The following is a 26,690-nucleotide window of genomic DNA, read 5'->3' on the forward strand; positions in this document are numbered from 1 at the left end:
TACAAGATGCCCAGATAGTTCGGAACAACTATAAATAATCAATTGATTTACAATTGTTACATATCTAGATGGGGGAAAACTTCGATCGGATTTCTCATTGCCGCCACGCGTCGTATACTTAATTTGCCGGCAAAACCTGCTTTCATTGCAAACTTTTTCCGCCACTTCCCCTCAAACATTGTTAGAATGCCGCCATAGACTGCACGTGTTGCAAATTTACTTCATGGCTTATCAGGTTTGGCACAGTTCAAAAAATAGGAAAGCGAGACAAACAACCAAGGTATTTTCTTTTCATATTCTTATGTAAGCCTCAGACCTAAACGAACTACATTAAAAGTAGTAGTAGTATTAACTGAAGTCAACAAATATTAACTTTTGCTTCTTAGAGATGGTAAACTTTAAGTTTATTTTCCTAAAACATTAACTGTGGCTTAATTTTATATTCTACGTATTTTCAGGTCCAAAAATGTGTATTTTGATCAATAAACCAAGTTTAAGACTCAATTGACTGGTCATCTAATATGAGGGACCAGAGTTTAACCCTGTTCGTTTGGAATTCGCTGGCCACGTTAACCTCAAAACCTTTTGATGGAGCTGGCGCATTGGAGAATTCCTGGTAATCACAAATTCCGTTGGGACGTGACTGCAGCACCTCAGTGGAACAGGGGGTCAGTGACTCGACATTCCTCGGTTTTCTACGAAAAGCAGTGATTCGTTTATTAAATTACCCTCCTACCCGTTCGTCCCACATTTTTATACTCACCCAAACTTGGCGAAGTGCACGAAATAATCCACAAAGGAGTGGATTACCTTTGCCTCCGTGGAGTTCCGCACAAAGTCGGGGAAAATAAGAGGACTACGGAATAGATAGAGGAGATCATCACAGTGAACCACTCCGTATTTGCCACTGACATTGGCGGATGTGTAAGCAGAGGCGTAACTCAGGGGTCCTCGGTAGTTAAAGCTGTACAGGTAAACAGGATTCGATGAATGGCAGAGATCCTCGCGAATGGTATTATAAAGGGGCTGCTTGAAACCCCTATCGGAAATTAGCTGGCAAGAAAAAGAAAAATCAATTAATTACTTATTAATAAATGAAAAAGTAAATATATAAAATTTATAATTAATTTTGCAGAAAAGGTTCTTATTAAAAACTATAATTACCACAAAATAAAAAGCCTATTGATTAAGAAAGCCACCTTGACTTTTTTTTATATTGAATAAGTCATAAGTTGACCGAAAAAAATAAAAAAAAATTGTAAATGAACTTATAATTTAAGAAAAGTATCTTGTTAAAAATGAAAGAGTCAGCTTTTAGAACATAATAATAAATTGAATTTTAAATAAATCAAAAATTCAATAGAAGATCGAACAAAATACTTATTGTAATGATAAATGTTTAAGAAAATTATTTCAAATAAAAAAGCTACTTTGACTTTGGCATTGTTGAATAAATTCCTTAGTAAATAACCTGATATATTGTTATAACATACAATGTGCTAAGATAGATTGGATAACAGATAATAGTGTCGTTTAGTTTACCATAAAGTTATACGAACGGTTTCCACTCACATCCATAAATCCCTGAACAGTTTCCTCGTTGACTTCGTGCTGGCCCTGAAAGTACTCTGCCACCAGGAGTTCCATGCTCTGGTTGAGCCGATCCTGGCTGAATTTGGGCGGGAACTCCATCAGCTCTTGGAGAAGCTCATCGAATCGGGAGTTGAAGCCCCGGCGAAGCGTCTCGTTGCCCAGGATGTTCACCACCCGCACGGCACCTTCCCCTGGAACAGTTCCCAAAAGCAGGGGAATAGGAGGTCGTGATCCTCGAGCCAGGATATCCTTGGGATGCTCGCTCAGGAAGGCCTCGTTTCCCATTCCCCTTTCAACCACGGGTCGAAAGTTGGTCATGTGATCCACGTCCCAGAATTTAAGGCCATCTCCGGCATCCAGAAGTTTGGTGGCGTCCACCCTGCGCAGGGCTTTGGTTAACTTGGCAGTGCTTAAGTTCCTGGCATTCGGCACCTGGGCAAACTGCGCCAGGAGACGAGTCTGCTCCAGAGGCTGTTCCGCAATGGCAAATGGCACATTGGCCGTGCCACTCATGCTGATCACCCGATGGAAGAGACCCCGAGATCTGGGACTCAACAGGTGCAGGTGGGTGGCCACACCTCCGGCACTCTGTCCGAAAATGGTCACCTTCTGGGGATCGCCGCCAAAGGAGCGAATGTTGCGCTGCACCCAACGCAGGGCCAAGTTCTGATCCTTTAGGCCAAAGTTTCCCGGCATTACAGCATCCTGGGTGGAGAGGAATCCTAAGAAAACAAATTTTAAATAATTTTCATTTACTCAGTTAACAGAAGCTCACCAAAGGGTCCCAGTCGATAGGCCATGGTCACCAGGATCACTTCTCCGGAGTCCATGAAGTACTCAGGTCCTGACACTCCTGGTCCTGCAGAGCCACCAAAGAAGCCGCCGCCATGGATGTAGACCATTACAGGTAATGGCGTTTTTCTGACCTACATAAATAAAATCATAAGTCAAATCAAGTTTAAAATCTTTAAGACTAAGGCCGAAAAATGTTATTAGTTTTAATCTTAAACTCATGCATCTATAATAACAATAATTATTTTTATTTGTTGAACATAAAAAGCTTGCCATTATGATAGCCACAAAATCAATTGAAATATATAATTTCTTAGCTATTGAAAAAGAGTATATATTATATATTTTCAAACCTTCAATGAACATATATATATATTTTTTTTTACATATGCTCAGAATCTATGATTGATTTTGGTTTTTTTTATATTTATCAGAAACTAATAATTATTTGCTTACAAAAAAAATAATACTTGTTATTTGAGCACCTATACAGCTAAGAATTATTTTAATTTCTTTCCTTATAAAAAGTATTAAAAAAATTATTTAATATTAAGATTTAAGACCACTATCAAAATAATGATTCTCACCTCTGGTCTGTAGACGTTTAGGTAGAGGCAATCCTCCTCTCCATAGACAACAGGAGTGGGCAGCAGATAGTTCTTCTGGATGCAGTCCATCCTGGGCTGACTGGCATCGTAGACGCCCGGCAACTTGGGCATAACCTTGGGGTTCTGAAAGAAAGACATCCCATTACGAAAGGAGTTTTTTAACGGAGGAACCCCCCACACCACACTCACACTGAATCGCAGATCTCCAACTGGCGGAAGGGCATAGGGAATGCCCATGAAGGCCTCGAACCGCTGGGACTGATAGCCCTGGCGATGGATGCCCTTCAGGCAGCCAACGCTGGGCGGGCACACAACGAGCTGGAGCGATGGCGGCCCGGTGGCCAAGGCCATGGAGAAGGGTCCAGGGCCAGCGGAAAGCTGGCCAAGAAGCATCGGTGGCAGCAGCATCAGCATCAGCATCAGAGCCCGTGGTTGAATCATCGCCGGCGGTCCACGAAGTGACTGAAAACAGAGCTAATGGATCATTAATTATGCATATCGATTGGTTATTTATGATCAATTTTGGGGCTTCCACCACTTCGTTTTGATTCGCCCAAGATGATGTCAACATTAAAACGGTCCGCAGATGGATTTCAAAACAATGTTCACTCACTGCAATTACTGGTTAATTGGGAGAAAATCTCACGCAGAACCTTCCGCTACTGAGGCCCAAATCGATCTGACGGCTTTCGAGGGCTCGCGTTCACTTTAATCGTGAAGAAAACTTTGCTCTATCGTAGTGCCTCTCTGCCCACAATCTTGAAACACACCGAGTGACTGAACGCGCTGTGGAAAATTTATACATTATGCAGAGCGCAGGGCGATCGACGAGCTGCGGCTGCGGCTACGGCTGGAGAACGGTTCACACGGCGTATGCTTGATCAGAGCGGATATCAATTGATCTGGAACTGCATCGAGCATGGCAGCGACCTCCGTTTCCGAACGAATCTGGTTGGGGCAATTTAAAACACGCGCCAGAACGACTAGAAAGTCGCAGCACTTACCCTGGTCCGCTGGAGTCCGCGACTTGCCATCAACTGCGATCGCTTCGGGCTGAAACTTTCGCTTTTATCCTGTCAAGCCATAAAATATTACCATCAATGCAGCCCAAAAGTCTCCAAAAAGAAGCGCATTTAACAGCAGTCACAGAGTTTACTAACCATCTTTTAAAATCAAAACGAAACACTATTTTATGACTATGTTTTCCAGTCCATATATTGAGATAAGACCTTTAATCAGCAATATCTTTTATGGCCTTATTATTGGCCAATAAAATCACACCTCCGTCATTAATAAACATTTTATTAATAGCTTGTTGTATCTGGGTAGTAAAGACATTATTCTAATGAGCGCCTATTTGGAACATTCTTCGTTTAAACAGGTGTTTGGTGATCACTTACTTTTGTTTTTATCCTCTTATGAGAAACGTCACGCTTTCACTCTCACTTGTCGTGCTTCAACTTTGGTCTGTAATAACGTAGAATTTAATAATAAAGTCTCCAAGCAGATGGTTCCCCTATCGCGTGAGATTTATTACTCCCCGGATCGACGGCAATCTTATCTCACCGCATGTCGCCGGGCCTTTTATTCGCACTTAATCTCGTTTCTTGCACATTCTGCATATGTAAATTGACCTTCGAATGACAATTGGGGAGATGGGGTAGCAGACTTTTACAAAAAACGGAGCGCAGACGGAGCTCAATGGAATTCTGGGGTATTTTTAACAGATCCCATTACAAGATCCGTTCCATATCGCAAATTAACGAGGTTTATTTAGCTCACTCTTATTATAAATTAACCCTTAACAGCTGGAATTGGGTCGGGAATTGGGATACAACATATATGGTATTTCTTTATAGAAATAATTTTTTCCATATGGGAAAGGCTGTAAGTTTTATGCTATTCCAAATATGTTCTTCGTATTTTTCCGTGGTGCCTCCGAAGTGTAAATAGTTGCACATTTTCTCATCCTCAAAATCCGAGGCTTTGCAGGTAGCATCTTCATAAAATATCCTGAAGGGATCGAGTATATCATTACCCATGAACTTGTGGAGATTGAACAACTCACCCCGTTTTGGCAAAGTCTGCTATCAGCGAAGTCAGTCTTTGGGCTACTTTGGCATCTAACGAGTCCTTGGGGAAATCCTTGTAGAGAAATGGCAACCTAATGGTGTGCAGACCATCGTCCATGTGAGCTGCTCCCAATCCAAAGTCCTCCTGTGTGGAACCACCGAAAAGAAGCGTTATGGAGTGCAGACCTCCAAAGTCAAAGATATACATGGACAGTGGATTCTCTGCCAGATTGGCATAGCTGGCATATGAGGACACTGTTTCATAAATCGGATAGTAAAAGTTAAAATCCCCAGAGATTTCGGCCAGAGCTATCATCGTGTCGTTGTTAAGACTGTCTCCCTGAAATTTATATGCATCCAGTATTTCTCTGACCATTTCTGGAGAAGTTCCCCTGGGAAGACTAAGCGCCAAGGCCATATGTTCTAGGAACTTCTCATTGAAGTCTATCATACGTTGAGGATCCGTGAAGGAGCGCAACAAGGTCAGGGAACCCTCGCCAGCTCGAGAATTGATGCCTATTGCCCAGGGCACCTGGTTAATCCGACCAGCCAGGTGGGCTTTCAGGGGATCTTCAACCAAAAAGGCCTCCGAAGATCCAACGTCCTCCAAAACAGGGACACAGTCTTGCTGAGGCACACCATCAAGGATCTTTAAGCTGTCTACACTGAGGAGAAGTTTCATGGGACACCCGTCTCGAAGAGCTTGGGCCAGATCCTCGCTACTGAGACTCTCCGCCTGATCGATGCCCATCTCAATGGCCAACTTCCTGGCTTGACTCAACGGATCCTTAAGGACCTTCACGGCTGGAATAAATGCTGTGCCAGTCAAGGACATGGCTTTTTGAAAGAGGCCTACACAGAAAATGGTAGATGTAAATGTGTGTTGCGTACTAAATAAGTTAACTCACCTTTGGAATTGGGACTTAGCATATGCAGATGTGCGGATATTCCTCCTGCACTGTGCCCAAAAATCGTGACCATCTGAGGATCTCCTCCAAATGTAGCTATATGTTTCTGGATCCACTGCAGGGCCAACCGCTGATCCTTAAGTCCGAAATTACCGGGCATGTACTCATCACCGGTGCTAAGGAATCCTATAATTTATAAATTTTAGTAAATTGGTCACTGATCATAAACTACTGCACTAACCAAACGGACCAAGGCGATAGCTTACTGTTACCATGATCACCTTTCCGGTATCCATCAGGTATTCGGGACCACTGGCCATTGGATGGGCAGAACCACTAAAGAAACCTCCCGAATGTATGTAGACCAACACAGGCATGGGATTGTCATCTCTTTCCTAAGAAAAATAGCATTGCAGAAAAGCAACCAAAAACCCACAGTTCTAAATCCATAACTTTTTATTCAAGCATCCAATTTCGCAGTGGTATATCTTAAAAGTCTTCTGGCTTAGTTCTCTAAAAATCTGCATTTAAAACTTGGTTTGTAATTTCGGTCCGATTTTTTGAAATTTTTATGATGTAACCCCTTTCTAAATCTCCGAAACAATCGTCCTTGCAGAAAAGTGACCCAAAACCTACAGTTATAAATCCATTACTTTTATTTCAGGCTTCCGATATCAAAGTGGTATACCTTGAAAGTCTTGTGGCTTAAGCCTCTAACAATCTGCATTTAAAATTTGTTTTGAAATTTAAGTATTATAAATAATAAACATTTTAAATAAATATTAGTTACATAAATGTGCCCCCAGAAAAAAATTATGTTTTAGGTGGCGCCATCTGCTGAAGTTCCATTTAACCAACTTCAAATTTGCTTATAACTTATAAATTATTTGTTCGATTTTGAAAATTTATGGTGATAGATATTTACAAAATAAACATATACGGCCTAAAAACTGATCTCTTATATGTCTGAGAATGACATGACAGGGTCTAACGATTTTTAAACGTTAGATTGATCGTGTCCAAATTTTGAACGGACGGACAAACGGCCATGCCTTCTTGACCGGAATATTTAATCTTATGTTACCTCTGACATACTTTTCAAAGAATACAAAATTTACCTTTGGTCTGTAGACATTCAGGTAGAGGCAATCCTCCACGCCCATAATATCTTTGTCGTTTGCAAAGTAGTTTCTCTGCAGGCAGCTGTCCTTGGCCATTCCAGCATCGAGTACTCCCTCCCAGGCAGCCGCCGGCACGGGATTCTAGGAAGAGATTATTATCTAAATCCTACAGAGTTAAATATTGCCAAAAACAATCCACCTTAAGGCGTAGCGGTCCAACTGGTGGCTGGGCAAAGGGAATGCCCATGAAGGCCTCGAATTCTCCACTCTGAAATCCTGGCATTAAAGTGCCTCGCAGACAGCCCATGTCCTCCAAGCAGACATCCAAGGAATCGCCAAAGGCGACAGCTACAAAAACCAGAGCTCCCACTCCGATGAACAGCATCTTTATTTGACAGCACTGTGCCCAATTGCAACCTACTTTTATACTCAATCTGAATGGTTAAGGTGGTGTCAATACATGTAATCATGTAACGAACTGAAAACAGCAATTGTCGAATCCTAAAAGGTTTTTATTTCTGTATTTAAAGTACAAAAGCGAGGGTAAGCTGCCGACCAAAGCTAAACGTATATGATACACAGATAATATGACGTCGATATACCCTAAACACGCATTCAAGCTGAGCTTAACGACTAAGAGGTATAATTACAAGTATATAATGTCTATATAACATGGCGATTTAACTAACAGTGAACGATTCGATTTGGACAAATTGATCTAAATTACAGCCTTTGAAACCGGAACCATTTATAGAACTATGATCAAATGGGTGTTAAGCTGCGGCGCTGTGAGGGAGTCAGTTCCGGATGCCACATGTCCAGGATGAGCACCAGGCGGGCATGGCTTCCATTGTGCCATACCTCATGTTCGAAGCTGTCGTCGAATATGAAAAGTTCGCCCTCACGCCAAGTTCTGTAAAAGAGAGAAAATTAAAAGGATATGTTAATGATATATTTTTATAACCTTGCAGAGGATAATAAAATGTATAACTTTGTGGTTTTAAAATGTATAAAAATTAACTCCGAAGTATAGTAATAGTTTACAATTTCAGAGATACAGTTTAAATTTTATAGAAGTTCGACAGCGATGTCATATAGCTTTTATAAAAACGATCTAAAAATTGAGCGGAAAGTCGACATAGCTTCACTGTTTTAAAACATATACGAATATATAAAATGTAATATTTTTAATAGCTTCAAAGGTGTTTAAATCAAAGTATGCTTATATTTGTTTTCTAACCTTTCCTGCTCTGCCACTCGTAGAGAAGTTTTTTCCGGCTCTGGAGCAACTAGCGTGAGGTGCGCTCTCAGGCGGCAATTGGTGGGTCCGCAGTGCGGCCACACATGCGTCTTGGCCTGCATCACACTGAACTTGACCTGGCCGCGACGACAGCCACCGGATTCGGGGAACTCCTGCAGCAGGCTACAGGTGATGGGGGTCCTGCGGCAGTTGTCCTTGACCCGGTGACCTTGGGCATACAGTTCGAATTGCTGCCAGACTCCTTTGTCGCGCAGTTGTTCCGCTTCGTCCTCGAAGAAGCCACTTCTTCCCAGCAGGGCCAGCCCCTCATCCCGAATGGCGCGCCAATTGAGCTGCAATTTCTCCAACTGCCGTTCGTAGCCCGTCTCTGTGGGCTGCCAAAAAGGCTGTGCCTTGAGCCTGGGCTCATTGTACAGTGATCTCTGATAGAGGCTGGCAAAGAACCCCTTGGCCACACCCTTTCTATAAACATCCAAAGCCTCTGACTGCCTGGACAAGCGCTGAAGGGTCTCGCCCAGCGACAAGTAGAAGAAAGCCTCCTGGGTGCCCTCTTCCTGGGACTCCACCGCATATTTCAGATAGGGCAGAGCCTTCTCGTAGTCCCCACGAAGCTGTCTGAGAGCCAATCCGTAATGCAGTTGAGCCACTGCATTGGTGGGCCAATCTTTCAGGGTCTCCTCAGCCACCTTTTCGACCTGCTGAAGACTGAAAGGCAATCATAAGGCATTTGAGGTTAAAGGTTGCCCGTCTCACCTACTTGTTGACCATGAGATGGGTGAGGGAGAGTTGGTTACGCAGTCGCGGATCCTTGGGCAAACGATTGATGAGCAGCTCATGAATTGTGGTCGCCTGGCGGTGGTAGCCTGAAAATTAACAAGCCATTAAAACATGCTCTAACAAGACAAGAATCCAACTTCGAAAAGCCATACTTTATACACCTTTTTACCTGCAATTACCCTCTGCAAGGGTATAGAAAGTAAGGACATTTTTGTACTCACCCAAAAATCTCAAATTCTCAATGCAGCTTTCGCCGGCAGACGTGAAGTCATGGTCACTGATGACCAGCTCGCCAAAGGCCAAGTATCTCTTGTAGGCATCGATGGCTTCCCACAGGCGCTTGTTGCTTCTCTCTTCCTTGGACAGAAGCTCCAGGACACGGGCTCTTCCCAAATGGGCCAATGGCTCGTGGGCAAAGTTGGTGGTGAGCGTGTTAAAGGATCGCAGGGCTTGGGCATAGTTCTTTTGGGGGTGGATATTAGTTCGCGGTTCGCCAGCCAAAACACAAAAAAAGGGGTTAGACAAGTACAAGAAACATGCAATTAGTACAAAATCATTCTATCATGAAACGAAACGCAGTTGCCAGGGGCTTAAAGGATGAGCCCATGACCAAAGATTCCCCCTAGTGGGTGTGTGTTGGTTGGCGGAACTGGCCATGAGTTCATCCCATCGCAATAAGCCCCCTGAAAAGTGCGTTTCTACAAATACATGTCTAAGGTTATATCTTAGTTTCTCTTACATGGCTAAACAGTTAGAAGATCTAATGAACTTGACAAGCAAAACATAAACTAAAGCTTTGAAATGAGTGGTGTTTTTTGTTGTGATTTTCTTTAGTGATTGTTGAGCTGGAGATATATCGAAGGTATGTCAAAGTTCCACGGGTTAATCCTGGTTAAAAAGACACCGTCATCGATTGCCACCTACCTCCCTAATCATCTCCTCGTTGGCCTTTCGCAACTCCTGCTCAAAAGGATCCTCCTTTTCCGCCGCAACAGGGGCAGCTTCATTCGGATTGATTTCTGTTTGAAGATGAAAACCCAAATTAGAAGGGGCATTGACAATAAACAATTGTGTGAAATTTTGAACGGTTAAGGCCTAAAGTGCTCCACCTTATGTGAGTTGTTAGTTTGTTTTGTCCTACAGCTAACACTTACGATCTGTTATGTAAAGCGATCGGATTGTCGTGTGTCTTAAAGTACAGTGTTTGCGATAACTTAAGTGATCGTTTGAAAGTATGTCGGATGGGGAGTATGAAGTCGGGTGGTCATCGACAGACTTGGTGATTTGTGCGTTTAGTAATTACGTTCCCAGTCGGAGTCGTCGGAATCAGAATAAGTGTCGTTTTTCTGGACGGTCAGACGACCGTACTTGGCCTCAAGCCGGTTCATCAGATCGGCGTCGTCCACGTCGGAGATCTCGTCCTCCTCGTCGGTGATCTCTTCATCGCTATCGTAGTCCTCGCAGGGATCATTCTCGTACTCCACATAGATATCGCTTGGACCGGCCTGCTGGTCCGGTTCCTTTTCCTTCTCCTTCTCCTTCTCCTTCTCTTTCTCCTGTTCCTTCTCCTTTTCCTTCTCTTTCTGCTCGGGTTTTGATTCCTTTGGCGGCTCCTGGGCAAACTTATACATGGCGCTCAGTTGCTCAAAGGTCTCGGGCACATAACTGGCCATGGAGGCCACATTGTCGTCGCTATCGTGTCGTACCTCTTGCTCCTCCTCGTCCTCCTCGATGTCGCTGATCTCCACCTCGATCTCCTCCTCGATTTCGATTTCCTCCTCGGAGTATTCTTTTTGGACAGTGGGATATGACTTTAATTAGAACCCTGGACTTGGCCAGACTTATCACATATCTTATTTCGCCTCCAGATCACTTGGCAATCAAATGATCTGAACGCAACTTCGGCTGGCCGAAGTTTAAGATTAATAATTCAGATCTCCAACCATCGTCCAGCAGGGGCAGTTCCTCCACATCGTCCGGTATGTGATCCTCGGCCGTGGCAATCGTCAATCTCCGCCTCATTATGACCTCTGGTGTGGGCTCATCCTCAGCTGCGCATTTCACCACGGAAGATTCGAACGTTATTCGAGTTAAGGGATTATTAATCGAGCAAGAACATACATACATACATACATTGGTGGAATAATTTAAACAAAGCTGTGACTACAATCAGATCCAAGAAATAATACAAAATCATAATCAAAATAAGCTAATTGAAGAAAGTGCAAAAATTAATGAGCGATATTGCCCCAGAGTTTGTTTTAGTTCTGTTAATACATCGAGAATCGATCACGAGACAGTGAGATCAGTTTTTGATTCTACCAATTGCTTGGTGGGTTAGAATGGAAAGCGGCGCTTAGTAATGATTACTCAAAAGATTCCTCCCGAGAGTAGGGTTTTTTCGTTAGCATAACATCTGGCGTGCTTGGCGGATATAGATATCGATATAGAGATCAAGAGCATAGAGCGGAATACAAAGAGCGGAGATTTGGGGGGCAGATCAGCATTGAAGACTCACTTGTATTTGGACTTTTCCTTATCAATACAAGGCGTGAAACTAAGGCAAGTGCAACGCCAACGCCAAATTTAACGGCAACTGTAAATGAGTCAGGTTTTAGTATCAGAAAACAAACAAATACCTTTTGCATTTTCTTGTACAATTTGGGTTTCTGTGTTTTTGGTTTTTGTGGGTGTTTTTCTTTTCTTTTCTTTTTTTTGCGTAAGGTGGAGCAATTCTGTCTGTCAGTTCTTAAGGTTCTAGGCTTGAGAGATCCGTTAACCGTTCAAAGTGTTTATTCCAACCCTACTTACGTGAGGCCAACCAAGAGGAGCCCTCTTCTTTGGGCTCCTCGTCATCATCCTTGTCCTGATCCTGATCTTCCTGGCTATCTACTGCTTGTTTTGGCTCCACTTCCTCGGGATCGTTTTCAAACTGCTGATCCAGCGACTCAAAGTCGTCGTCATCTGCATCGTCATTGTTTGGTTCCTGCAAGAAATTTTTAAATTAGAACATAATAGAACTGTAGACGTACTATTACTTACCTCATCTTCGTCATCATCATCGTTATCATCTGGGGCGGGAGAACTTTGTGCTGCAGATTGAGATCTTGGCGGCTCAACAGACTCTTCGACTTCCTGCTCCTCTTGGTCCTCCTCGTCCTCATCCTCCTCTTCCTGCTGTAGATAGAACATTGAATTTTATATACTTATAATTTTTCAGAAATTAAGGATATCTACCTCTTCAGCTTCTGATGGTGGGGCTTCAGTGGATTCTACTGCGTCTTCATCAGCTTCAGCTTTCTCCTCTTCCTCATCTTCAGCTTCATATTCGGCGGTAGCTTCCGTAGTGGCTTCAGTCGTGGCTTCTACAGTGGCCTCCACAGTGCCTTCTTCCTCGATGTCCTCCTCTTCATCTTCCTCTGCATCTTCGCCGGTTATGTTTTCACCGGCATTATTGTCCTCATCTTCGTCCTCCTCATCTTCTTCATCTGCTTCTGGTTCCTCCTCCTCAGCTGGCTCCTCTTCATCCTCTTCTATTTCATCTTCTAATTCTTCCGAAAGAGGTTCTTCTTCTGAAATGGTATGGTGTTGAGAGAATGCAACAACAGGAAAGTTGTATTACCAACCTTCTTCATCATGATCATCGTGCTCATCGTGCTCATCGTGATCGTCGTGATCATCCAAGGCTTCTCCCGAGGGTTCATGCGCACCGTGGGCATCGTGGTCATCTCGATGTTCATCCACCCAACCATCAAAGACTTTCGAGAAACGTGACTCCGACAATGGAGTGTCCACTAAAGAAAATCGTTTTTAATATAATATAATAATAATAACATTCTTATAATTCCATAACTTACGATCCTCCAGTCCACGGTTCTCCATGATGATCAGACCCACCAATCCCAGCAGCACGGCCATCAGAGCGAAGAATATGATCTTGGCACACCAGTGACCCCCGGTTCCGTGCTCGTGGTGGACGTGCAGGTGGAGATCTTCGTTTCCCATCTTCGTAATGTGAACGCCGTGCGAAGATTCGTCGTCATCTGAGATCGCAACGTTTGCATGATAGTGAGTTAACAATAAACACATGTGAGATTACAAACACTTTAATTGAATGCACCTTCAGGCGGCATGGATTTATAAACTGTGCGAGACATTAAATTGGTTTGGCATTATGCATTCAGGGGTTTGGTAGGGGGGTGCTGGAGATAAGATCGAGATACAGGGGATGTTTTTTCTAATACCTTGAAAGCTGGACTGACGCAGAACAGTCACATCGCCCTCGGACTTGCGATCATCTAGACAAAAAATGTTAATTACGATGAGACATACACCGGCTTTGCACACTGATAAGAGGACGAGGGGATGATTTGTTTATGCCTAAATATGCGCAACAATAAACAAAGAGGCTTCTTTGCCAGTCATGCTCTTGGGCAGATGGCCAAGTGAAAAATAAATTACTTTACATATAAGAACCGTGGCTACTTATTCGGTGCGGTGGGTGTAATGGCCCCAGCATTTTATTTTCACGGAAGCATCATATCTAGATCTTCTTGATCTCTCTGTTGCATTGAATTTAATTTGCCGCCGAGGTGACTTCACTTCCCGCGAGGTGAGTTCTCCATTGGAAAAGAGAATTCTCAGGAGAATTATCTCCCAGAGAGAATTTGAAAGAGAGCGACAGATAAGAGGATATCCCCAGGGACAGGAAACATCTGTGTTTGCCGCGGATAGATATATATATCATCGTAAAGATAAATCAAAGAAAACCACTCTCTCTCTATTTTCGATTTTTGCAGCCCGATTCAATGCCCTTCTGAAATATCCACTTCTTCTTGGACCCCCGCACACACGTCATGCATATATTTTCCTGCTCGATCGGCACACGCATAGCGACAGAAAACAGGCGAGATGTATAATTTTATATAATAGGGCAAAGTTATTTTTAAAGGCACTCGACAATATTATTATGCTAATAAAAGAAATGAACTGCTTGCTACGCGATGGCGGCGGCCGCGAAAGAACCAATTTTACACTAAGTAACGGTTAATCCGTTGGAAATGGAAAGTGGAAACTGGAAAGTCGAAATCTTACCGCGTTTCCGGCGCTTATCCTTTCGCTTTCGCGGCTGCACATCGCCCGACATTTTGCTCGACAGGCACTAAATGTATGCCAATTCGATAGATGGAGATGGAGCGGTTTGTTTTTCCTCTTCGAGCGGAGCGGGCAAAGCGGGCGATCTTGGTCGGTGAACGGCACGTTACTAAATGCGAATACCGCTCGGTGCCGTGGGAAAATTTATTATAAGCCGGACGGCGTTGCCAGATCCGGCGACAAAGGTGACAGCTAAGGATGGTAGGTGGGGTTGAACGATATTAATAAGTATTTATACACGATAAATTATGACTAACACATTTTCAAATAAATTAATTTAGTCTAGCTATAAATATTTTATCTAAAACAAAATTTTAAGGTATGAAATTTTAGAACTTATAGTTTAAATTACACATAAACATAATTTTTGTAAATGTTTATAATTTTGAAACTATTTATTGCATTTTAAATCTAAAATAATATACACACAACTAAAGTGACACAAAATGTAATTAACGTTATTATGCTTGCGAGGTTTTTGCTTTTATTTTAAAACCCGTTATTAAATAATAACATTTTTTTAATTTACAATCAAGCAACGGAGCTAAAGGAAATACAATTTTAAAACTAAAGGCTGTCTGTGACTCGAATAAAATTTTTATCCTTTTTCTTTTTCCTTATCACACAAAGAAAAGTGTTAACTTTAAATGGTCTTTGCTTTTATTTAGAAACCCGTGCTCGTACCTACTAAACAAACATAAATGAACAAAGCTGAATGTTTTTTTTTATTTAGCTGTATTTTAATGTTCCATATATGCATATAAATATTTTAATTAGCTACAAATAGTAATTTATTTTGAATTTAAAAACTTGAATGTTTTACAAATCTGAGATAGTTTAATTATTTTTATTTCAAATTCATGCGCACTGGGGACCAAAATATCGTGCTCGTGCGTGTTAGAGATGTGCCTCACGCACCCATCTCCAAGAGAACCAACCCCGAACCCGAGAAAAACAAGAAAATAATACACAATTGGCGACGGTGGTGCAGAGGTTCTCCGTGTGATCCGATCGAACGGATTTGGAGACTAGGCAACTAGACGGAGACCAGGGCGACTTGGCCAAATCCCCGTGCAGCGGGACTAATGGCCGGCGACATGTCCATCGGCTGTGCAGCGCTGAAGCGATCCAGCAAGCTGAGGTCCTGCACCAGTGCCGCCGACACGGACTCAATGCGGGTGCCCAGTGACCACAGGGGCAGCGAAAACGGGAACAGCCTGGTGAAGCCGCCTCCAATGCCGCCCCAGAATATGCGTGGCGGTCTGCGGGTCTACAAGATTGTCATCCTCGGCGACGGAGGCGTGGGAAAGTCAGGTGAGCTACCCGAAGAAACTGCCCAGTTATCACTGCGCACTTTTGATTGTGCCTGCGAAAAATCAATAAATTATCTCAATTTCTTTTACGCTTTGTTTTGGCCACCCCCCCGACGATAACCACCCACAACCCACCACCCACCATTCACCGCCCCCTGAAAACGACGACGACGATGAAACCCGAACAGCTGTCACCCTTCAGTTCGTGAGCCACAGTTTCCTGGACTACCACGACCCCACAATTGGTGAGTAAGGCGCGTGGGGCGATTGAGGACCTCCCTCCCTAAATGTGTACCGGTTTTTTATTCCGCCCCCCAGAGGACTCCTACCAGCAACAGGCGGTCATCGACAATGAGGCCGCCCTGCTCGACATCCTTGACACCGCCGGCCAGGTGGAGTTCACGGCCATGCGGGACCAATACATGCGTTGCGGCGAAGGTTTCATCATCTGTTACTCGGTCACCGACCGCCACAGCTTCCAGGAGGCCTCCGAGTACCGGAAACTGATCACCCGAGTGCGCCTGTCCGAGGACATTCCGCTGGTTCTGATCGCCAACAAGGTGGACCTGGAATCGCAGCGCCGCGTCACCACCGAGGAGGGCAAGAATTTGGCCAACCAGTTTGGATGCCCCTTCTTTGAGACCTCGGCCGCACTGCGTCACTACATCGACGAGGCGTTCTACACGCTGGTCCGCGAAATCCGACGCAAGGAGATGCAGAAGGCCCTGGGCACGGACTCCAACTCGGAGAAGATCCATACGGGTCGAAGGAGCCGCTGGTGGCGCATCCGATCCATCTTCGCTTTGGTGTTTCGGCGCAGGCGAAACCTCAACTAGGCCCAGGATGGCCAGGATTTCTTTGAACGAGTGCAATATTATTAACCACACAAGATACGAGTAACTTTTGTTCGCTATATACAAGCCGTGTTGTATATAGCACAACGCCCATCAAGATACAACCTACAAGAATTTACACCGATCGAGGAGGAAAACTAATTGTTACGGCCACAGTGCGTTTATTTATTATTTGTTACAAAACTATCTAAAGTACTTGTTGTTGGCCAGAGAGGATAGCGAGGCGATAGAGTATATCAATACGTTTAAGCACCGATCCAAAAGATACATATTAACAATGCACGTACATATGTTTATGTAGTAAATATTACTAACGTTGATTCCTAGACGAGAGCGATTAAGGAAGTGTGGCAATTGGCCAAAGCTCAAAAGCATTTAAATTCAGCAAGATCGAGTGAACTACTATCTGATAACTCTGAATCCTAGCCAGGAGATTAACCCAAAAGCCAGTTGCCAAGTGAGCAGAGCAGAGCTAAGCGGATTAGGAGAAGATTTTTAAACTTATGTATGTACGTATTTACCCAGAAGACACGCACATGACATGACGACACAAGCAACACATTTAACTAATCGAATAAATGTTGAATTTAATGTATACTAATATTATAAATCGATCAATCGACCTAAGTATGTAAAACGCGGGAACATTGCAAATAACGAAAGTTGAATGAGATCCAAACCCAAAATTTATAATTTAAGCCCGACAGCCGATGCATTTGTTGTTTAAGTTTGAGAAATGTTTATTGTTTATATTGTTAAGGACACGTGTTTACACCTAAGTTTATTTATTATTAGTTTAACCAAAATCTGTTGATTACTTTTTACACAAGCAGCCTCACATCACGTTCTCTAAGCATTCACCATGAGTTCCTCTCATCAATGTTAACTGCATCACCAGAAACGAAATACTGGCACGGCTTTAATTACTCTGTTTGTTACATGAACCCCAAACAGTTGGTCGGACTACCATAGTTACCTATAATTAATTGTTATTACAAATCCTTTCAAGTAACCGTTCGAGCCAACACATCGACTAACGAAAACAACAGCTTAACAGCAAAAAAGAGTAATCAAATGCGTGTAGACATATAAAAGGAGGAAAGCTTTCGCGGAAAGTCAAGCGATTAAAAGATACGTTTTAAGAAAAGTATTGGGAACTATATGTTCATTGCACTTTGCCATGTCCATGTCGTTTCGAAAACGGCATACCTGTTCGGGAAGCAAAGCCAATAATAGCGGATTGTAATACCTAATCGAAAGAAAACCAAAACATTTTGATTCATTATGTTATGTACATTTTAAATGTAAAAAAAAAACAAAAGCACAAAATAAACAAAAACAATCCCCTCAATAAAGATTTTTTTGGAACCCCCGTTAATGGTGTTAGTTTTTATTTCAGGGGGGTCATCTGAATATTTTGTATTAAACATCATAGCTCTTCGGATCCAGTATTATACCTTTTCCTTGCGCAATTATCTGAGATCTTTCAGGGAAAAATGGTTCCGCTTTTCCATGTGCCCTTCACTATTTTGATGTAAGTTCCCAATAGGCCGAGGTCAGATATCTGACTAGCTGACCTCGGATTATTATTTCAGAAGGCATTTACGTTTGCTCCCCAGCCAAATAAAACAGTGAGTTAAACCAAGAGTAGATCAAATGTACTGTTTATTCATAAGTATAATATAGTTTGGTTGTATCTGATGCATCTTCGAGTTTTTCAACTTCTGTGTGAGAATTACACGATTGACGGTACAAAATACAAAAAAGAGACATACACATATGTACTGTATAGTATAATTATATGTATATTCGTATTTTATAAAATCATAAAATACTCTTCATATAGTTTGGTTGTTTTGTAGTATCTTTTTTTTATGTTTTCCACTCGTTTTAATGCAAAGTACAAATATTAAAAACTCGCTTAATGCGCTCGAAATAGTTGTTTCACTTCATCAAAAATTTCTCCCTTCTAGCTTCTCCCACGCGAAAACTGAATGCATCTCATTTGTGGCTTACGTTTAGTTAAATAAACATTTATCGTTTTTGTTTTGTGTTTAGTTCGGTTCTTGTAATGTAGTTTCACTTGCATCTTCATCTATTGGCGGTCTGTCTGGTCTCTCAGTATCTGATAGATTTAAAGGGAACATAACTCTCATCTTCTTCACATCGCCTACGCTTGCCTTGGACCCCGGGGTCCAACTTTTAATTCCGATTGATTCCACTGATTATTCACCTGCCTCACTCATCCTCACATGCGACACACAATCTCATCTCATCTTATCCAAAGCCGGCTACACTCATCAACACTGATCACAAATCGAAAAAAAAGAACGTCTTACATCAAGGAGGGGTGGACAGAAACGGACACAACTTTTGAATATGTTTACATATATCGATATATTTTTGCTTGCAGTGGCTGACTGATCGATCTGCTCTGCCCTAGGGTTACAAATAATAATGCCATAGTTATTACTGTGTTTACTTCGGTTTATAACTACACTAGACTGTATATAAAATCAAATCCGCATTTGACATTTTACTTGATGCTGCCTTCCCTTCATCTTTCGCTGCTCCCTCCTCCGCCGATCTTGTGGCTCATGCTCTGATTCTGGTGTTGTTTCTGCTCATGTTGTTGCTGTTAGGTGTTGGGTGTTGGGTGGTGCAGCTTCGTGTATCCGATGTTGTGGTTCTTGTTGTTTTTGAGTGGTTTTTCAGCTCGTTATTGTTGTAAAAGGTGTGTTGTATGTGTTCGTGTGTGTGTTGTGTGTATGCTGTTGTTGTTGCTGTGTATGTGTGTGGTAAAGATTTTCATGTTGTTGATTTGCTCTTTTAGAGCAAAAGGCATCTGGTCTTCTTCCTCTTTTTGACTTGCAACGCGGCCCTAGTTGCCGTCTCGAAAACCTCCCGCACACCCTCCTTGGACTTGGCCGAGCACTCCAAATAGGCAAAGGCATTAATCTTCTCGGCCATGGCGCGACCCTCCTGCGGCTTCACCGGCTCCTGCTTCATTTTTGCTAGATCCTGTGAAAACGATTCTATTAACACTCCAATTTCAATGGGGGTCAACGGTGCGAATACTTACCCGAATTGTGTTGGGATCATTTCGCAAATCTTTCTTATTGCCTACCAAAATGATTGGAACATTTGGACAAAAGTGTTTGACCTGCAACGAACAATAATGATATTAGATAAAGTTTTATTATAGATAATGTAATAATTCTGTAGCCTGAAATTTAATCCTTCAGATACAAAATTGAGTTGCAAAAACCATACATCTATACTGGAACAACTCAGATATAAATAGGAGCGTTTTTAAGATTGTGTACTTCTAAGACTACTAAGTGTAGTTACTAATTCAAAAACTTAAGTCATGTATAGAACATTATTAGTGGCTAGAAACCACAAACAAAATTGTAGATTAGAAATAAGTGCCATGAACAACATTTTAATAACATGTTTTTGTTTCTTTTTTGTGTAAAATAATTTCTGAGCATACATAGTAACCAGGAGAAATCACGTTTTAGTTAATAAATACCAATCATGTACAGTAAGATGCATATTTCAAATTTCCAAACGACCTATTATTATTTCAAATAATTTAAACAAGATTTACTTCAAATGTTATGTTCCAACAATTACGTACATATCTTATCAATTTTGACTTGCTTACAGTTTTTATAATGACGTTAATTTGCAAAAACCACAAATGAATAAAAGTTTTCTTTGAGTTACAGAAGCTCCCCAAGTTATCTGTATTTGACAGAAGTACTCACCTCTGGGGTCCATTTTTCAGGAATATTTTCTAGCGAATCGGGTGAATCCACTGAGAAACACATCAGTATGACGTCAGTGTCGGGATAACTCAGCGGTCGTAGTCTGTCGTAGTCCTCCTGCCCGGCCGTATCCCACAGGGCCAGCTCCACCTGAAGAATGGAGATTGGAGGAGTATTATTATGAATGGGGATTGCAATTGCAGTTGTGTCATCATAGGATTTTGGGGCTTTGAGGGATGGGGAGTACGGGGTAAGACAACTTCAAACTGAAGATAGCGAGAGTACGAACTTGGTTATGAGCAAGGAACTTGGCGGAAATACCAAACGAATTAATCACATCGAAGCGAGGCGAAGTAGAATGACGTGAACGTGTGTATGTAAACGCTATCCAAACAGAAATACAAACAAAAACTGAAAACCCGCCATCGTATTGCGCAGCAAAAGGCAAACAGTGTTTATTTCAAAAAGCGCCAGAAAATATTGGGGATCCGAATGGAATATATAGCTATAGTCAAATCATGACTTAATGCCCCTTGGAAATCGCACATTACATTCGGGAGAGTGGGAGACGGAGAGAGTACAGGTAGGCAGGGAGAGAGTAAAAAAAATGAGTGAGAGAGCGGGGGGCGGCGCAACGCGTGAAACTGTATGTGCGCAACGGACTTGTATAAGACAAATACAAAATAAAAAGAAAAGAAAACGAGCGGAAGGAAGGGAGCAGTTCTACTGGTATAAGTGTGGCCAACTCTCTGTTTAGGTGTATGTGTGAGTGAGTGTGGGGAAATGTGGCCAAGTGTGACTTAATCACTGCTATCAAAAGTGGGGATTCTTCTGCCGAATAATCCAAATTTGCACCAACCAAAAGATCTAGTTTTTCCAGACACCTTTCTTTTGTTTGCGTATGTGGGAATCAGGCGATATTGACTCATATTTTTACAAGGGAATGAGAATGGAATAAAAAAGGAAAGATTGTAGGTGTGGGTGAAGTTGTGGGTGGCACAAACAAGAGAACAATAAACACACACCCATTGGAACACGAATACAATCGCAGACAGAAAGTGTAAAGAGGATACGCGCACTTGAAACCCGAATGAATTGAATGCACACACAAATTATAAAACGAGATCAGATGATTATCACTTCAGGGTTCTTCAGGGTGGGGTTTTCGGGGGAAGGGGTGGTCTTTGGGGGTTGGAAAAGCTTACCTGTTTGCCATCCACCTCGATGTCGGCCACATAGTTCTCGAACACGGTGGGCACATAGACCTCGGGGAACTGATCTTTGCTGAAGACAATCAGAAGGCAAGTTTTACCGCAGGCACCATCGCCGACAATTACCAATTTCTTGCGAATCGTCGTCATTGGAAGTTCTGCAAAAAGCAAAATCAAATTGTAGAAGATGCAATTGTGCAGTAGGGCCGAATCCGAATTCCCGTTCGCCGTTCAGTTCTGTTTAATTTGTTCGCGAAAACTGAGCAAACTGTTCAAAAATTATCAAAATGAAAAAGCCACACACAGGCACGGCACTCACACACACACACACACACACGCACGCTCGCTCTCTTTTGTAGCCCTCTCCCGCTCGCGCACACACTTAGTCATACTCGCGACTGGACGATCTAATAGTCAAAAGTGTGGGGTTCTTTCTTTCTGGCCATTGTCCATTGTCCGTTGGCCGAGTTTTCCCGTTTTCCTCGCTTTCTCGTTTTTCGCATTCGCATTTTCTTTTGGTCGCGTCATAGGGCCGCCCGCTTCTCCACCCCTCTCTCTCTCTGGCTCTCACACTCCGCTCCAGGAAACTCCTCGCCCCGTCCCGCTCTCGCTTTATTCCAAAAACATCTCATCATCCACTCGCGCTACATACATATGTGTGTGTGTCTGGCTGGGCGTGCGTGCATCGGTGTGCGTGCTGTGTGGAATTTTTTCACTGCTCTTCCACTTACAATTTATATTGGTGATTTCACAACACTCAGCACGAATTCGACACTTAATTTGCTTACAAAATGGCACAAATTTGTTGATTCTTATGCGTCTACCGTTTAGCTATATCGTATAAAAGTTAATGCAATTACAAAAATTCGAATTGAACTCGACGATTTTTTCCCATGCAAAATGACGATGAACAATGTTCATCCGTTTCATTTCTCGGTAGCGCGATGAACGTTCGATGACCAACCAACGCCTTCAAGCGCAGGGCTGTTATAGCGGTTATCGGCTGCGTTCATCGGTGGCATCTCTGCAGTGGCAACTCTGCAATTGGTCACACCACAGATCTGCTTCTTCTTCCACCTGCGGTCGCATGGCCCGGGAATTGTTACTTTAATTCTTGGCTATTCTGCGGAAAATGATAATTGGCAAGCTAAACTCGCAGATGCTGAAAGAAATGCAGCTTAGTTTCCAGCTCACCGAGGAGCGAGAACTGGCCTCCGGTCGCCGCAAGCCTGGAAAACCAGTGCACACACCTGTGGCATCCAAGCCAAAGGCGATTCCAAAGACTTTCAGTTCTCCCGCAGAGATTTCGGCACCCAAGAAACCAAACGTTGAGATGGAGACGACACCAAAATCCAAAGGAAAGGCCGCCCAAAAACGACCTGTTGCCCCTGAGGAATCAAAACTTCAGAGTTCACCGACCATAAAAAAGCCTAAAAAGGATGATACTTCTCCTGCAAAGAACTCCATAGTTAAATCCAAATCAATTGCTGCTCAAAAGGACAAAGTTGCCAAGGCCCCTCCTCTTACTACAGAAAAACAAATCGATTCCGGGCTTAAAAATCACAAAAAAGGCTCCAAGCAACAGGCTATAAAGGTTCCTAAGAAAAGTGGTAAGGCATATCAAACGTGTATATAAAACTTAAATAATTATAAATATTTTTTTCAATTAGATACAAATCCTGCGAAAGTAAACTCCACAACCAAAACAAAAGGTTTTAAAGCCACCAATGTGCAAGTTATATCTGACAAATCCAAAACTCCTCGAAAAGGAGGTGAAAGCAGAATAAAGTTCCCAAAAAACAGTCAAAAAGGTCAAAAATCAAAGGCGTGGGTCTTAGAAATCCCTAAAACAAATGGTATTGTATATTAAGTTAGTGTTAAGATTTAATTAAACCATTTACTTTAAAAGCAGGCTTTGAAGAATCCTTAGACGATGTTAATGGTTTGGACGCATTTGACATAGAGAATTATGATATGGATTCGATGAATTCAGAGGACGATTGGGCTGAAGAAGGTGATGATTGCATTGATATTGGTAATATACATTTTATACCGATCCAATGTCCTTAAAACTAAACCTTTATTCAACAGATTCGGAAGTGGACGAGCATTTTTTCAAAAAGCCAAAGATTTTCAAAGTCAATTCCAAAGGCGATCAGGGCAATATTCTTGACTTACCTGCTCCATTTGAGGAACCATTAGAACCCACCATTAGAACCCACTTATTGCAAGGTGATGACAAGGGGGTAGTGCGAAAGATTGAGGTCTTTGAGAATGCACTGGCTGAATTTGACAGCGACGATGAAGACTACGAACCACAAGAAAGCGACGATTTTGTGTCTGAAGAATTCGACAGCGAAGATTCAGATTCTTCTGATGATGATTTGGACAGCGAAGACTGCGACGACTTTGACAGTGATGAAGATTTTGACAGCGATGAAGATTTCGACAGTGATGATTTCGGCAGCGATATTTTCGACAGCGACGACCTTGATTCCACCTATGAACCACCTGATATCGATGGATTCTTTGATGATCAACCTTTGGGATTACAAAAAGAGCCGCTGATTATAGAAGAAATCTTTGATGATCCATCTGTTGATGAAAACCAACAAGAGCTGGTTAGGTACCAATCTAAGGCAAAAGAGATGGTTAAAGAGTCACCAGTAGTGGAGGAGATTGTAAAAGATTCAACCATAGTGAATCAGATTGTAGAAGATTCCACAGTAGTAGAGGAGATTGTAGAAGAATCAACCGTAGGGGATGAGATCGTAGAAGAATCTATTAATGAGGTGTCTTGTAATACAATAGAAGAGCCTGAAGTACCTATGGAAATCGAAGATAATGCTGACAATGTAACACCCGACAAGGAGCCAGTTTCCCAACCTAGTGAGACACCATTCTATAGGAATCCTCAAACTAATCCCACTGAGCACAGCGTCTTCGAGAACAGTCTGAAGAGCAACCATGTGCTGGCCGTGATTAAAGAAGACCTCGAGCTGTATGGCACACTGGTGCTCACCCTGCTAAGTGGCCAGTTATCAGTGAATGGCTACAAAGCTCGCAAGCAGGAGCCACTCACCATTTACTCTCCGAAAGGCCTCAACTGGGTTGCCATCTCACCCAGTAAGACCAAAAAACCAGCCAAAGATGAAGTGAATTGGGAGGAACTGAACAAGAATTTTAGCCGCGCCCAGCTGGACAGGATTCAGGGCAGCTTTCAGAAACAGACAAATGCAATAGTGCTGTTGCAGCAAAACACTGGAGCCCAGCGACTCGTCGAGAACTTTGGCAAGCACATGGCGCAGAACTTGTTCCCACTAATAAACTCCTCCAATCGTCCGTTCCACCAAAGTGAGTCCTTGCTGCACTGCCTTATTCAATCCTCCGACCTGAGTCGCACTCTGCAGGTGCCGCAGGTGTGGAATAAGCTGAAACTGCAGGCCACTAGTCGAATATTGATAGCAGGTGGTAAGGGCGTTGGAAAGTCCAGTTTGCTGCGCTACCTCATCAACCGAAATCTGGGCCAGTTTCCATCTCTCCTGCTCATCGATTTGGACATTGGCCAGCCGGAAATCTTTGTGCCCCAGACGGTTTCGTGCACCCTTATTGATGAGCCTCTTTTAGGGCCAGGATTCCTGTTTAACAAGCAACCAGATCATGCTTATGTCGTGGGTCACACCAACATAGTCTTGTGCGCAGAGCAGTATGCGCGAGCTGTCATTCAGCTGATTCAGAACGTCCAGAAGGATGCCAAATATGCGAACATTCCCTGGCTGATCAACACCATGGGTTATAATAAAGGATTTGGCACAGAACTGATGGCCCTGCTGGTGGATCGCATTCGTCCCACGGACCTCGTGCAGATTGCCAGTCCAGTTCCGATTAATAACTTCGATTCTCCACTCGAGTGGAGCAGTCTGTCGCAGTTGAAACCCATTATCTACACGTCGGATGAGTTTAGAGTGAAGGATATTGCCAAGTACACGCTCCACAAGTTGCTCAGTGCGGTGCCTCCAAAAGAACGAGGAACTTGGAGCCTGAGTGCCAAGGATATGCGCTACTCCAACCTTTTGACCCGCCTCAGTTCGTGCCTCACGGGAAATGCGAAATCTCTCACAGACTGCCAGCCACTTGGAGTGTCCCTGGAATCCCTGAAGATCCTCCATTCCACCAGCGAGGATTACTCAAGTGAGGAACTAATCCATGGCATGGAGGGCAATGTGGTCTATCTGTGTCATCAGGGAGCAGGTCTGCCTCAGTGTTTGGGAATAGGTTCGTATATATCAAGGGTGTTTTCTGGAACAACTGATAAATGATTTCAATCTTTAGGAGTGGTTCGTGCAATCGACTATGAACGGAAGCAGTTGTTCCTGGTGCCGGCAATGCCTTTGCAAAGGATGTCCCTGGTGAATTGCCTCATCCTGGGCGGAGAACTAACCCTTCCGCAGGGCTACTTCAAGGATCAGGGCCAGGGGGTGGCCAGCAGTGTGCCCTTCGTGTTCATCCTCGACGACTCGAAATCCTCGAAGAGCATTCAGCAGATCTACCATCGAACGCCAGCCTTTCTGGGCGTGCCAGTCAATCAAAGGAACTGAAACTAAACACCGGACCAATTGTGTATATAAGAAGCATTTGTAAATAAAGTGAGGTTTATTAACGAAAGGCTAGTGGGATAGATTATGGCGGCCCTTGAGTATCCTGGCCATCAGCACGCGTCGTCCTTCGGGCGTGGACATTCTCTTGTCCCAGCCGTGGACATTGATTCTCTTCACCTCCATGGGTTTCGGGAAATGGCAGCGAACTTTTGGTTTCAGCACTGCCCGATTAAAAGCATGCTTTTCCCGTACGATGATAGATTGCGCGGTGTTGACAACTGCCAGGCAGGTCCTGTGGAAGCATAAATGGTCATTGTTTTATTCAAAATATATTGTTTATGTGTAATTTACCTCTGGATCATTGATTGCAGCATGTTAAGTAATTTCTAGCCAGTGTGACCGCCCCTCGAACAGAAAATACCAGTTGAACAGCCGCTCAAGAAATTTGGCGTTGCCAGACCAAAGAGTTTTAAGACTCCACTCTCTATAAAGAAATTTAAACGAGTGATAAAATCTAAAAGTAATAATAAATAAAAAGCTGGAGAAACTAGAATAATCTGTTTTTTATTTTTAAATAAGATTAGTATAGCTTAATTGAGAAATATATTTTTAATATTAATATATAGATCACAGAAGGAATTATTTTTCAAGTTCA

The 26,690-nt window shown here is 42.9% G+C and overlaps 6 protein-coding genes across 14 annotated transcripts; 2 read left to right on the forward strand and 4 right to left on the reverse strand.

The window, feature by feature from the left end:
* Positions 1-397: 397 nt before the first annotated feature.
* Positions 398-7,494, reverse strand: LOC108141260. The gene is made up of 13 exons (XM_041707377.1): positions 7,294-7,494; positions 7,092-7,235; positions 6,215-6,368; positions 5,974-6,159; positions 5,062-5,917; positions 4,859-5,006; positions 3,998-4,066; positions 3,183-3,467; positions 2,973-3,116; positions 2,369-2,519; positions 1,573-2,315; positions 764-1,053; positions 398-695 (listed from the first exon to the last, which is right to left on the reverse strand). The coding sequence occupies exons 1-13, from the start codon at positions 7,477-7,479 to the stop codon at positions 494-496; spliced, it is 3,558 nt and encodes a 1,185-aa protein (XP_041563311.1). The 5' UTR covers positions 7,480-7,494; the 3' UTR covers positions 398-493.
* Positions 7,495-7,588: 94 nt separating this feature from the next.
* On the reverse strand, positions 7,589-14,405 carry LOC108141407 (aspartyl/asparaginyl beta-hydroxylase). Of its 6 annotated transcripts, XM_017264771.2 has the most exons (14): positions 14,227-14,405; positions 12,990-13,175; positions 12,759-12,926; positions 12,370-12,704; positions 12,175-12,309; positions 11,944-12,118; positions 11,651-11,728; positions 11,076-11,183; positions 10,436-10,921; positions 10,057-10,151; positions 9,354-9,594; positions 9,113-9,218; positions 8,335-9,060; positions 7,589-8,007 (listed from the first exon to the last, which is right to left on the reverse strand). In XM_017264771.2, exons 1-14 carry the CDS (start codon positions 14,276-14,278, stop codon positions 7,857-7,859), a joined length of 3,042 nt encoding a protein of 1,013 aa, XP_017120260.1. In that variant the 5' UTR covers positions 14,279-14,405; the 3' UTR covers positions 7,589-7,856. The 6 variants fall into 6 exon arrangements, with proteins under 6 accessions (XP_017120260.1, XP_017120256.1, XP_017120257.1 ...); XM_017264767.2 differs by lacking the exons at positions 10,436-10,921; positions 11,076-11,183; positions 11,651-11,728 and having other exon boundaries at positions 14,227-14,404; XM_017264768.2 differs by lacking the exons at positions 7,589-8,007; positions 10,436-10,921; positions 11,076-11,183; positions 11,651-11,728 and having other exon boundaries at positions 8,955-9,060; positions 9,109-9,218; positions 14,227-14,404.
* An 838-nt stretch (positions 14,406-15,243) lies between these two features.
* Positions 15,244-17,048, forward strand: LOC108141530 (GTP-binding protein Rit2). The gene is made up of 3 exons (XM_017264964.2): positions 15,244-15,600; positions 15,788-15,844; positions 15,918-17,048. Exons 1-3 carry the CDS (start codon positions 15,372-15,374, stop codon positions 16,433-16,435), a joined length of 804 nt encoding a protein of 267 aa, XP_017120453.1. The 5' UTR covers positions 15,244-15,371; the 3' UTR covers positions 16,436-17,048.
* A 1,041-nt stretch (positions 17,049-18,089) lies between these two features.
* LOC108141359 (ras-like GTP-binding protein Rho1) lies at positions 18,090-22,349 on the reverse strand. 2 transcript variants are annotated; one of them, XM_017264680.2, is made up of 5 exons: positions 22,169-22,349; positions 21,432-21,595; positions 20,227-20,376; positions 19,536-19,616; positions 18,090-19,474 (listed from the first exon to the last, which is right to left on the reverse strand). In XM_017264680.2, the coding sequence occupies exons 2-5, from the start codon at positions 21,585-21,587 to the stop codon at positions 19,283-19,285; spliced, it is 579 nt and encodes a 192-aa protein (XP_017120169.1). In that variant the 5' UTR covers positions 21,588-21,595; positions 22,169-22,349; the 3' UTR covers positions 18,090-19,282. The 2 variants fall into 2 exon arrangements, with proteins under 2 accessions (XP_017120169.1, XP_041563327.1); XM_041707393.1 differs by lacking the exon at positions 22,169-22,349 and having other exon boundaries at positions 21,432-21,675.
* Positions 22,350-22,465: 116 nt separating this feature from the next.
* On the forward strand, positions 22,466-26,102 carry LOC108141357 (polynucleotide 5'-hydroxyl-kinase NOL9). 3 transcript variants are annotated; one of them, XM_017264677.2, is made up of 5 exons: positions 22,466-23,047; positions 23,108-23,293; positions 23,347-23,472; positions 23,529-25,712; positions 25,770-26,102. In XM_017264677.2, exons 1-5 carry the CDS (start codon positions 22,570-22,572, stop codon positions 26,033-26,035), a joined length of 3,240 nt encoding a protein of 1,079 aa, XP_017120166.1. In that variant the 5' UTR covers positions 22,466-22,569; the 3' UTR covers positions 26,036-26,102. The 3 variants fall into 3 exon arrangements, with proteins under 3 accessions (XP_017120166.1, XP_017120168.1, XP_017120167.1); XM_017264679.2 differs by having other exon boundaries at positions 23,347-23,451; XM_017264678.2 differs by having other exon boundaries at positions 23,350-23,472.
* Positions 26,072-26,508, reverse strand: LOC108141360 (39S ribosomal protein L34, mitochondrial). Its single transcript, XM_017264681.2, has 2 exons — positions 26,387-26,508; positions 26,072-26,327 (listed from the first exon to the last, which is right to left on the reverse strand). Exons 1-2 carry the CDS (start codon positions 26,407-26,409, stop codon positions 26,105-26,107), a joined length of 246 nt encoding a protein of 81 aa, XP_017120170.1. The 5' UTR covers positions 26,410-26,508; the 3' UTR covers positions 26,072-26,104.
* Positions 26,509-26,690: the final 182 nt, after the last annotated feature.

Source organism: Drosophila elegans, unplaced genomic scaffold (genome assembly GCF_018152505.1).
Source record: "Drosophila elegans isolate 14027-0461.03 unplaced genomic scaffold, ASM1815250v1 contig_183, whole genome shotgun sequence".
Classification (NCBI taxonomy): Eukaryota; Metazoa; Arthropoda; class Insecta; order Diptera; family Drosophilidae; genus Drosophila; species Drosophila elegans.

Coding starts and splice junctions, on each gene's coding strand:
- LOC108141359 (XM_017264680.2), bottom strand. CDS start 21,587: ATGACGACGATTCGCAAGAAATTGGTAATTGTCGGCGATGGTGCCTGC. Junction 19,617..20,226: donor CTGAAAAATGGACCCCAGAG/GTGAGTACTTCT, acceptor TGTTCGTTGCAG/GTCAAACACTTTTGTCCAAA. Junction 19,475..19,535: donor ATGATCCCAACACAATTCGG/GTAAGTATTCGC, acceptor TCGTTTTCACAG/GATCTAGCAAAAATGAAGCA.
- LOC108141357 (XM_017264677.2), top strand. CDS start 22,570: ATGATAATTGGCAAGCTAAACTCGCAGATGCTGAAAGAAATGCAGCTT. Junction 23,473..23,528: donor TGATGATTGCATTGATATTG/GTAATATACATT, acceptor TTTATTCAACAG/ATTCGGAAGTGGACGAGCAT. Junction 25,713..25,769: donor GCCTCAGTGTTTGGGAATAG/GTTCGTATATAT, acceptor TTCAATCTTTAG/GAGTGGTTCGTGCAATCGAC.
- LOC108141260 (XM_041707377.1), bottom strand. CDS start 7,479: ATGCTGTTCATCGGAGTGGGAGCTCTGGTTTTTGTAGCTGTCGCCTTT. Junction 6,369..7,091: donor TGAATGTCTACAGACCAAAG/GTAAATTTTGTA, acceptor TATTTTTCTTAG/GAAAGAGATGACAATCCCAT. Junction 4,067..4,858: donor CCTTTCCCATATGGAAAAAA/TTATTTCTATAA, acceptor ATGGCTTGACAG/GATAAAAGCGAAAGTTTCAG.
- LOC108141530 (XM_017264964.2), top strand. CDS start 15,372: ATGGCCGGCGACATGTCCATCGGCTGTGCAGCGCTGAAGCGATCCAGC. Junction 15,601..15,787: donor CGGAGGCGTGGGAAAGTCAG/GTGAGCTACCCG, acceptor AAACCCGAACAG/CTGTCACCCTTCAGTTCGTG. Junction 15,845..15,917: donor CTACCACGACCCCACAATTG/GTGAGTAAGGCG, acceptor TCCGCCCCCCAG/AGGACTCCTACCAGCAACAG.
- LOC108141407 (XM_017264771.2), bottom strand. CDS start 14,278: ATGTCGGGCGATGTGCAGCCGCGAAAGCGAAAGGATAAGCGCCGGAAA. Junction 13,176..14,226: donor GGATAAGCGCCGGAAACGCG/GTAAGATTTCGA, acceptor TTGCGATCTCAG/ATGACGACGAATCTTCGCAC. Junction 11,184..11,650: donor AAGGAAAAGTCCAAATACAA/GTGAGTCTTCAA, acceptor TGAAATGCGCAG/CTGAGGATGAGCCCACACCA.
- LOC108141360 (XM_017264681.2), bottom strand. CDS start 26,409: ATGCTGCAATCAATGATCCAGAG. Junction 26,328..26,386: donor CTGCAATCAATGATCCAGAG/GTAAATTACACA, acceptor ATGCTTCCACAG/GACCTGCCTGGCAGTTGTCA.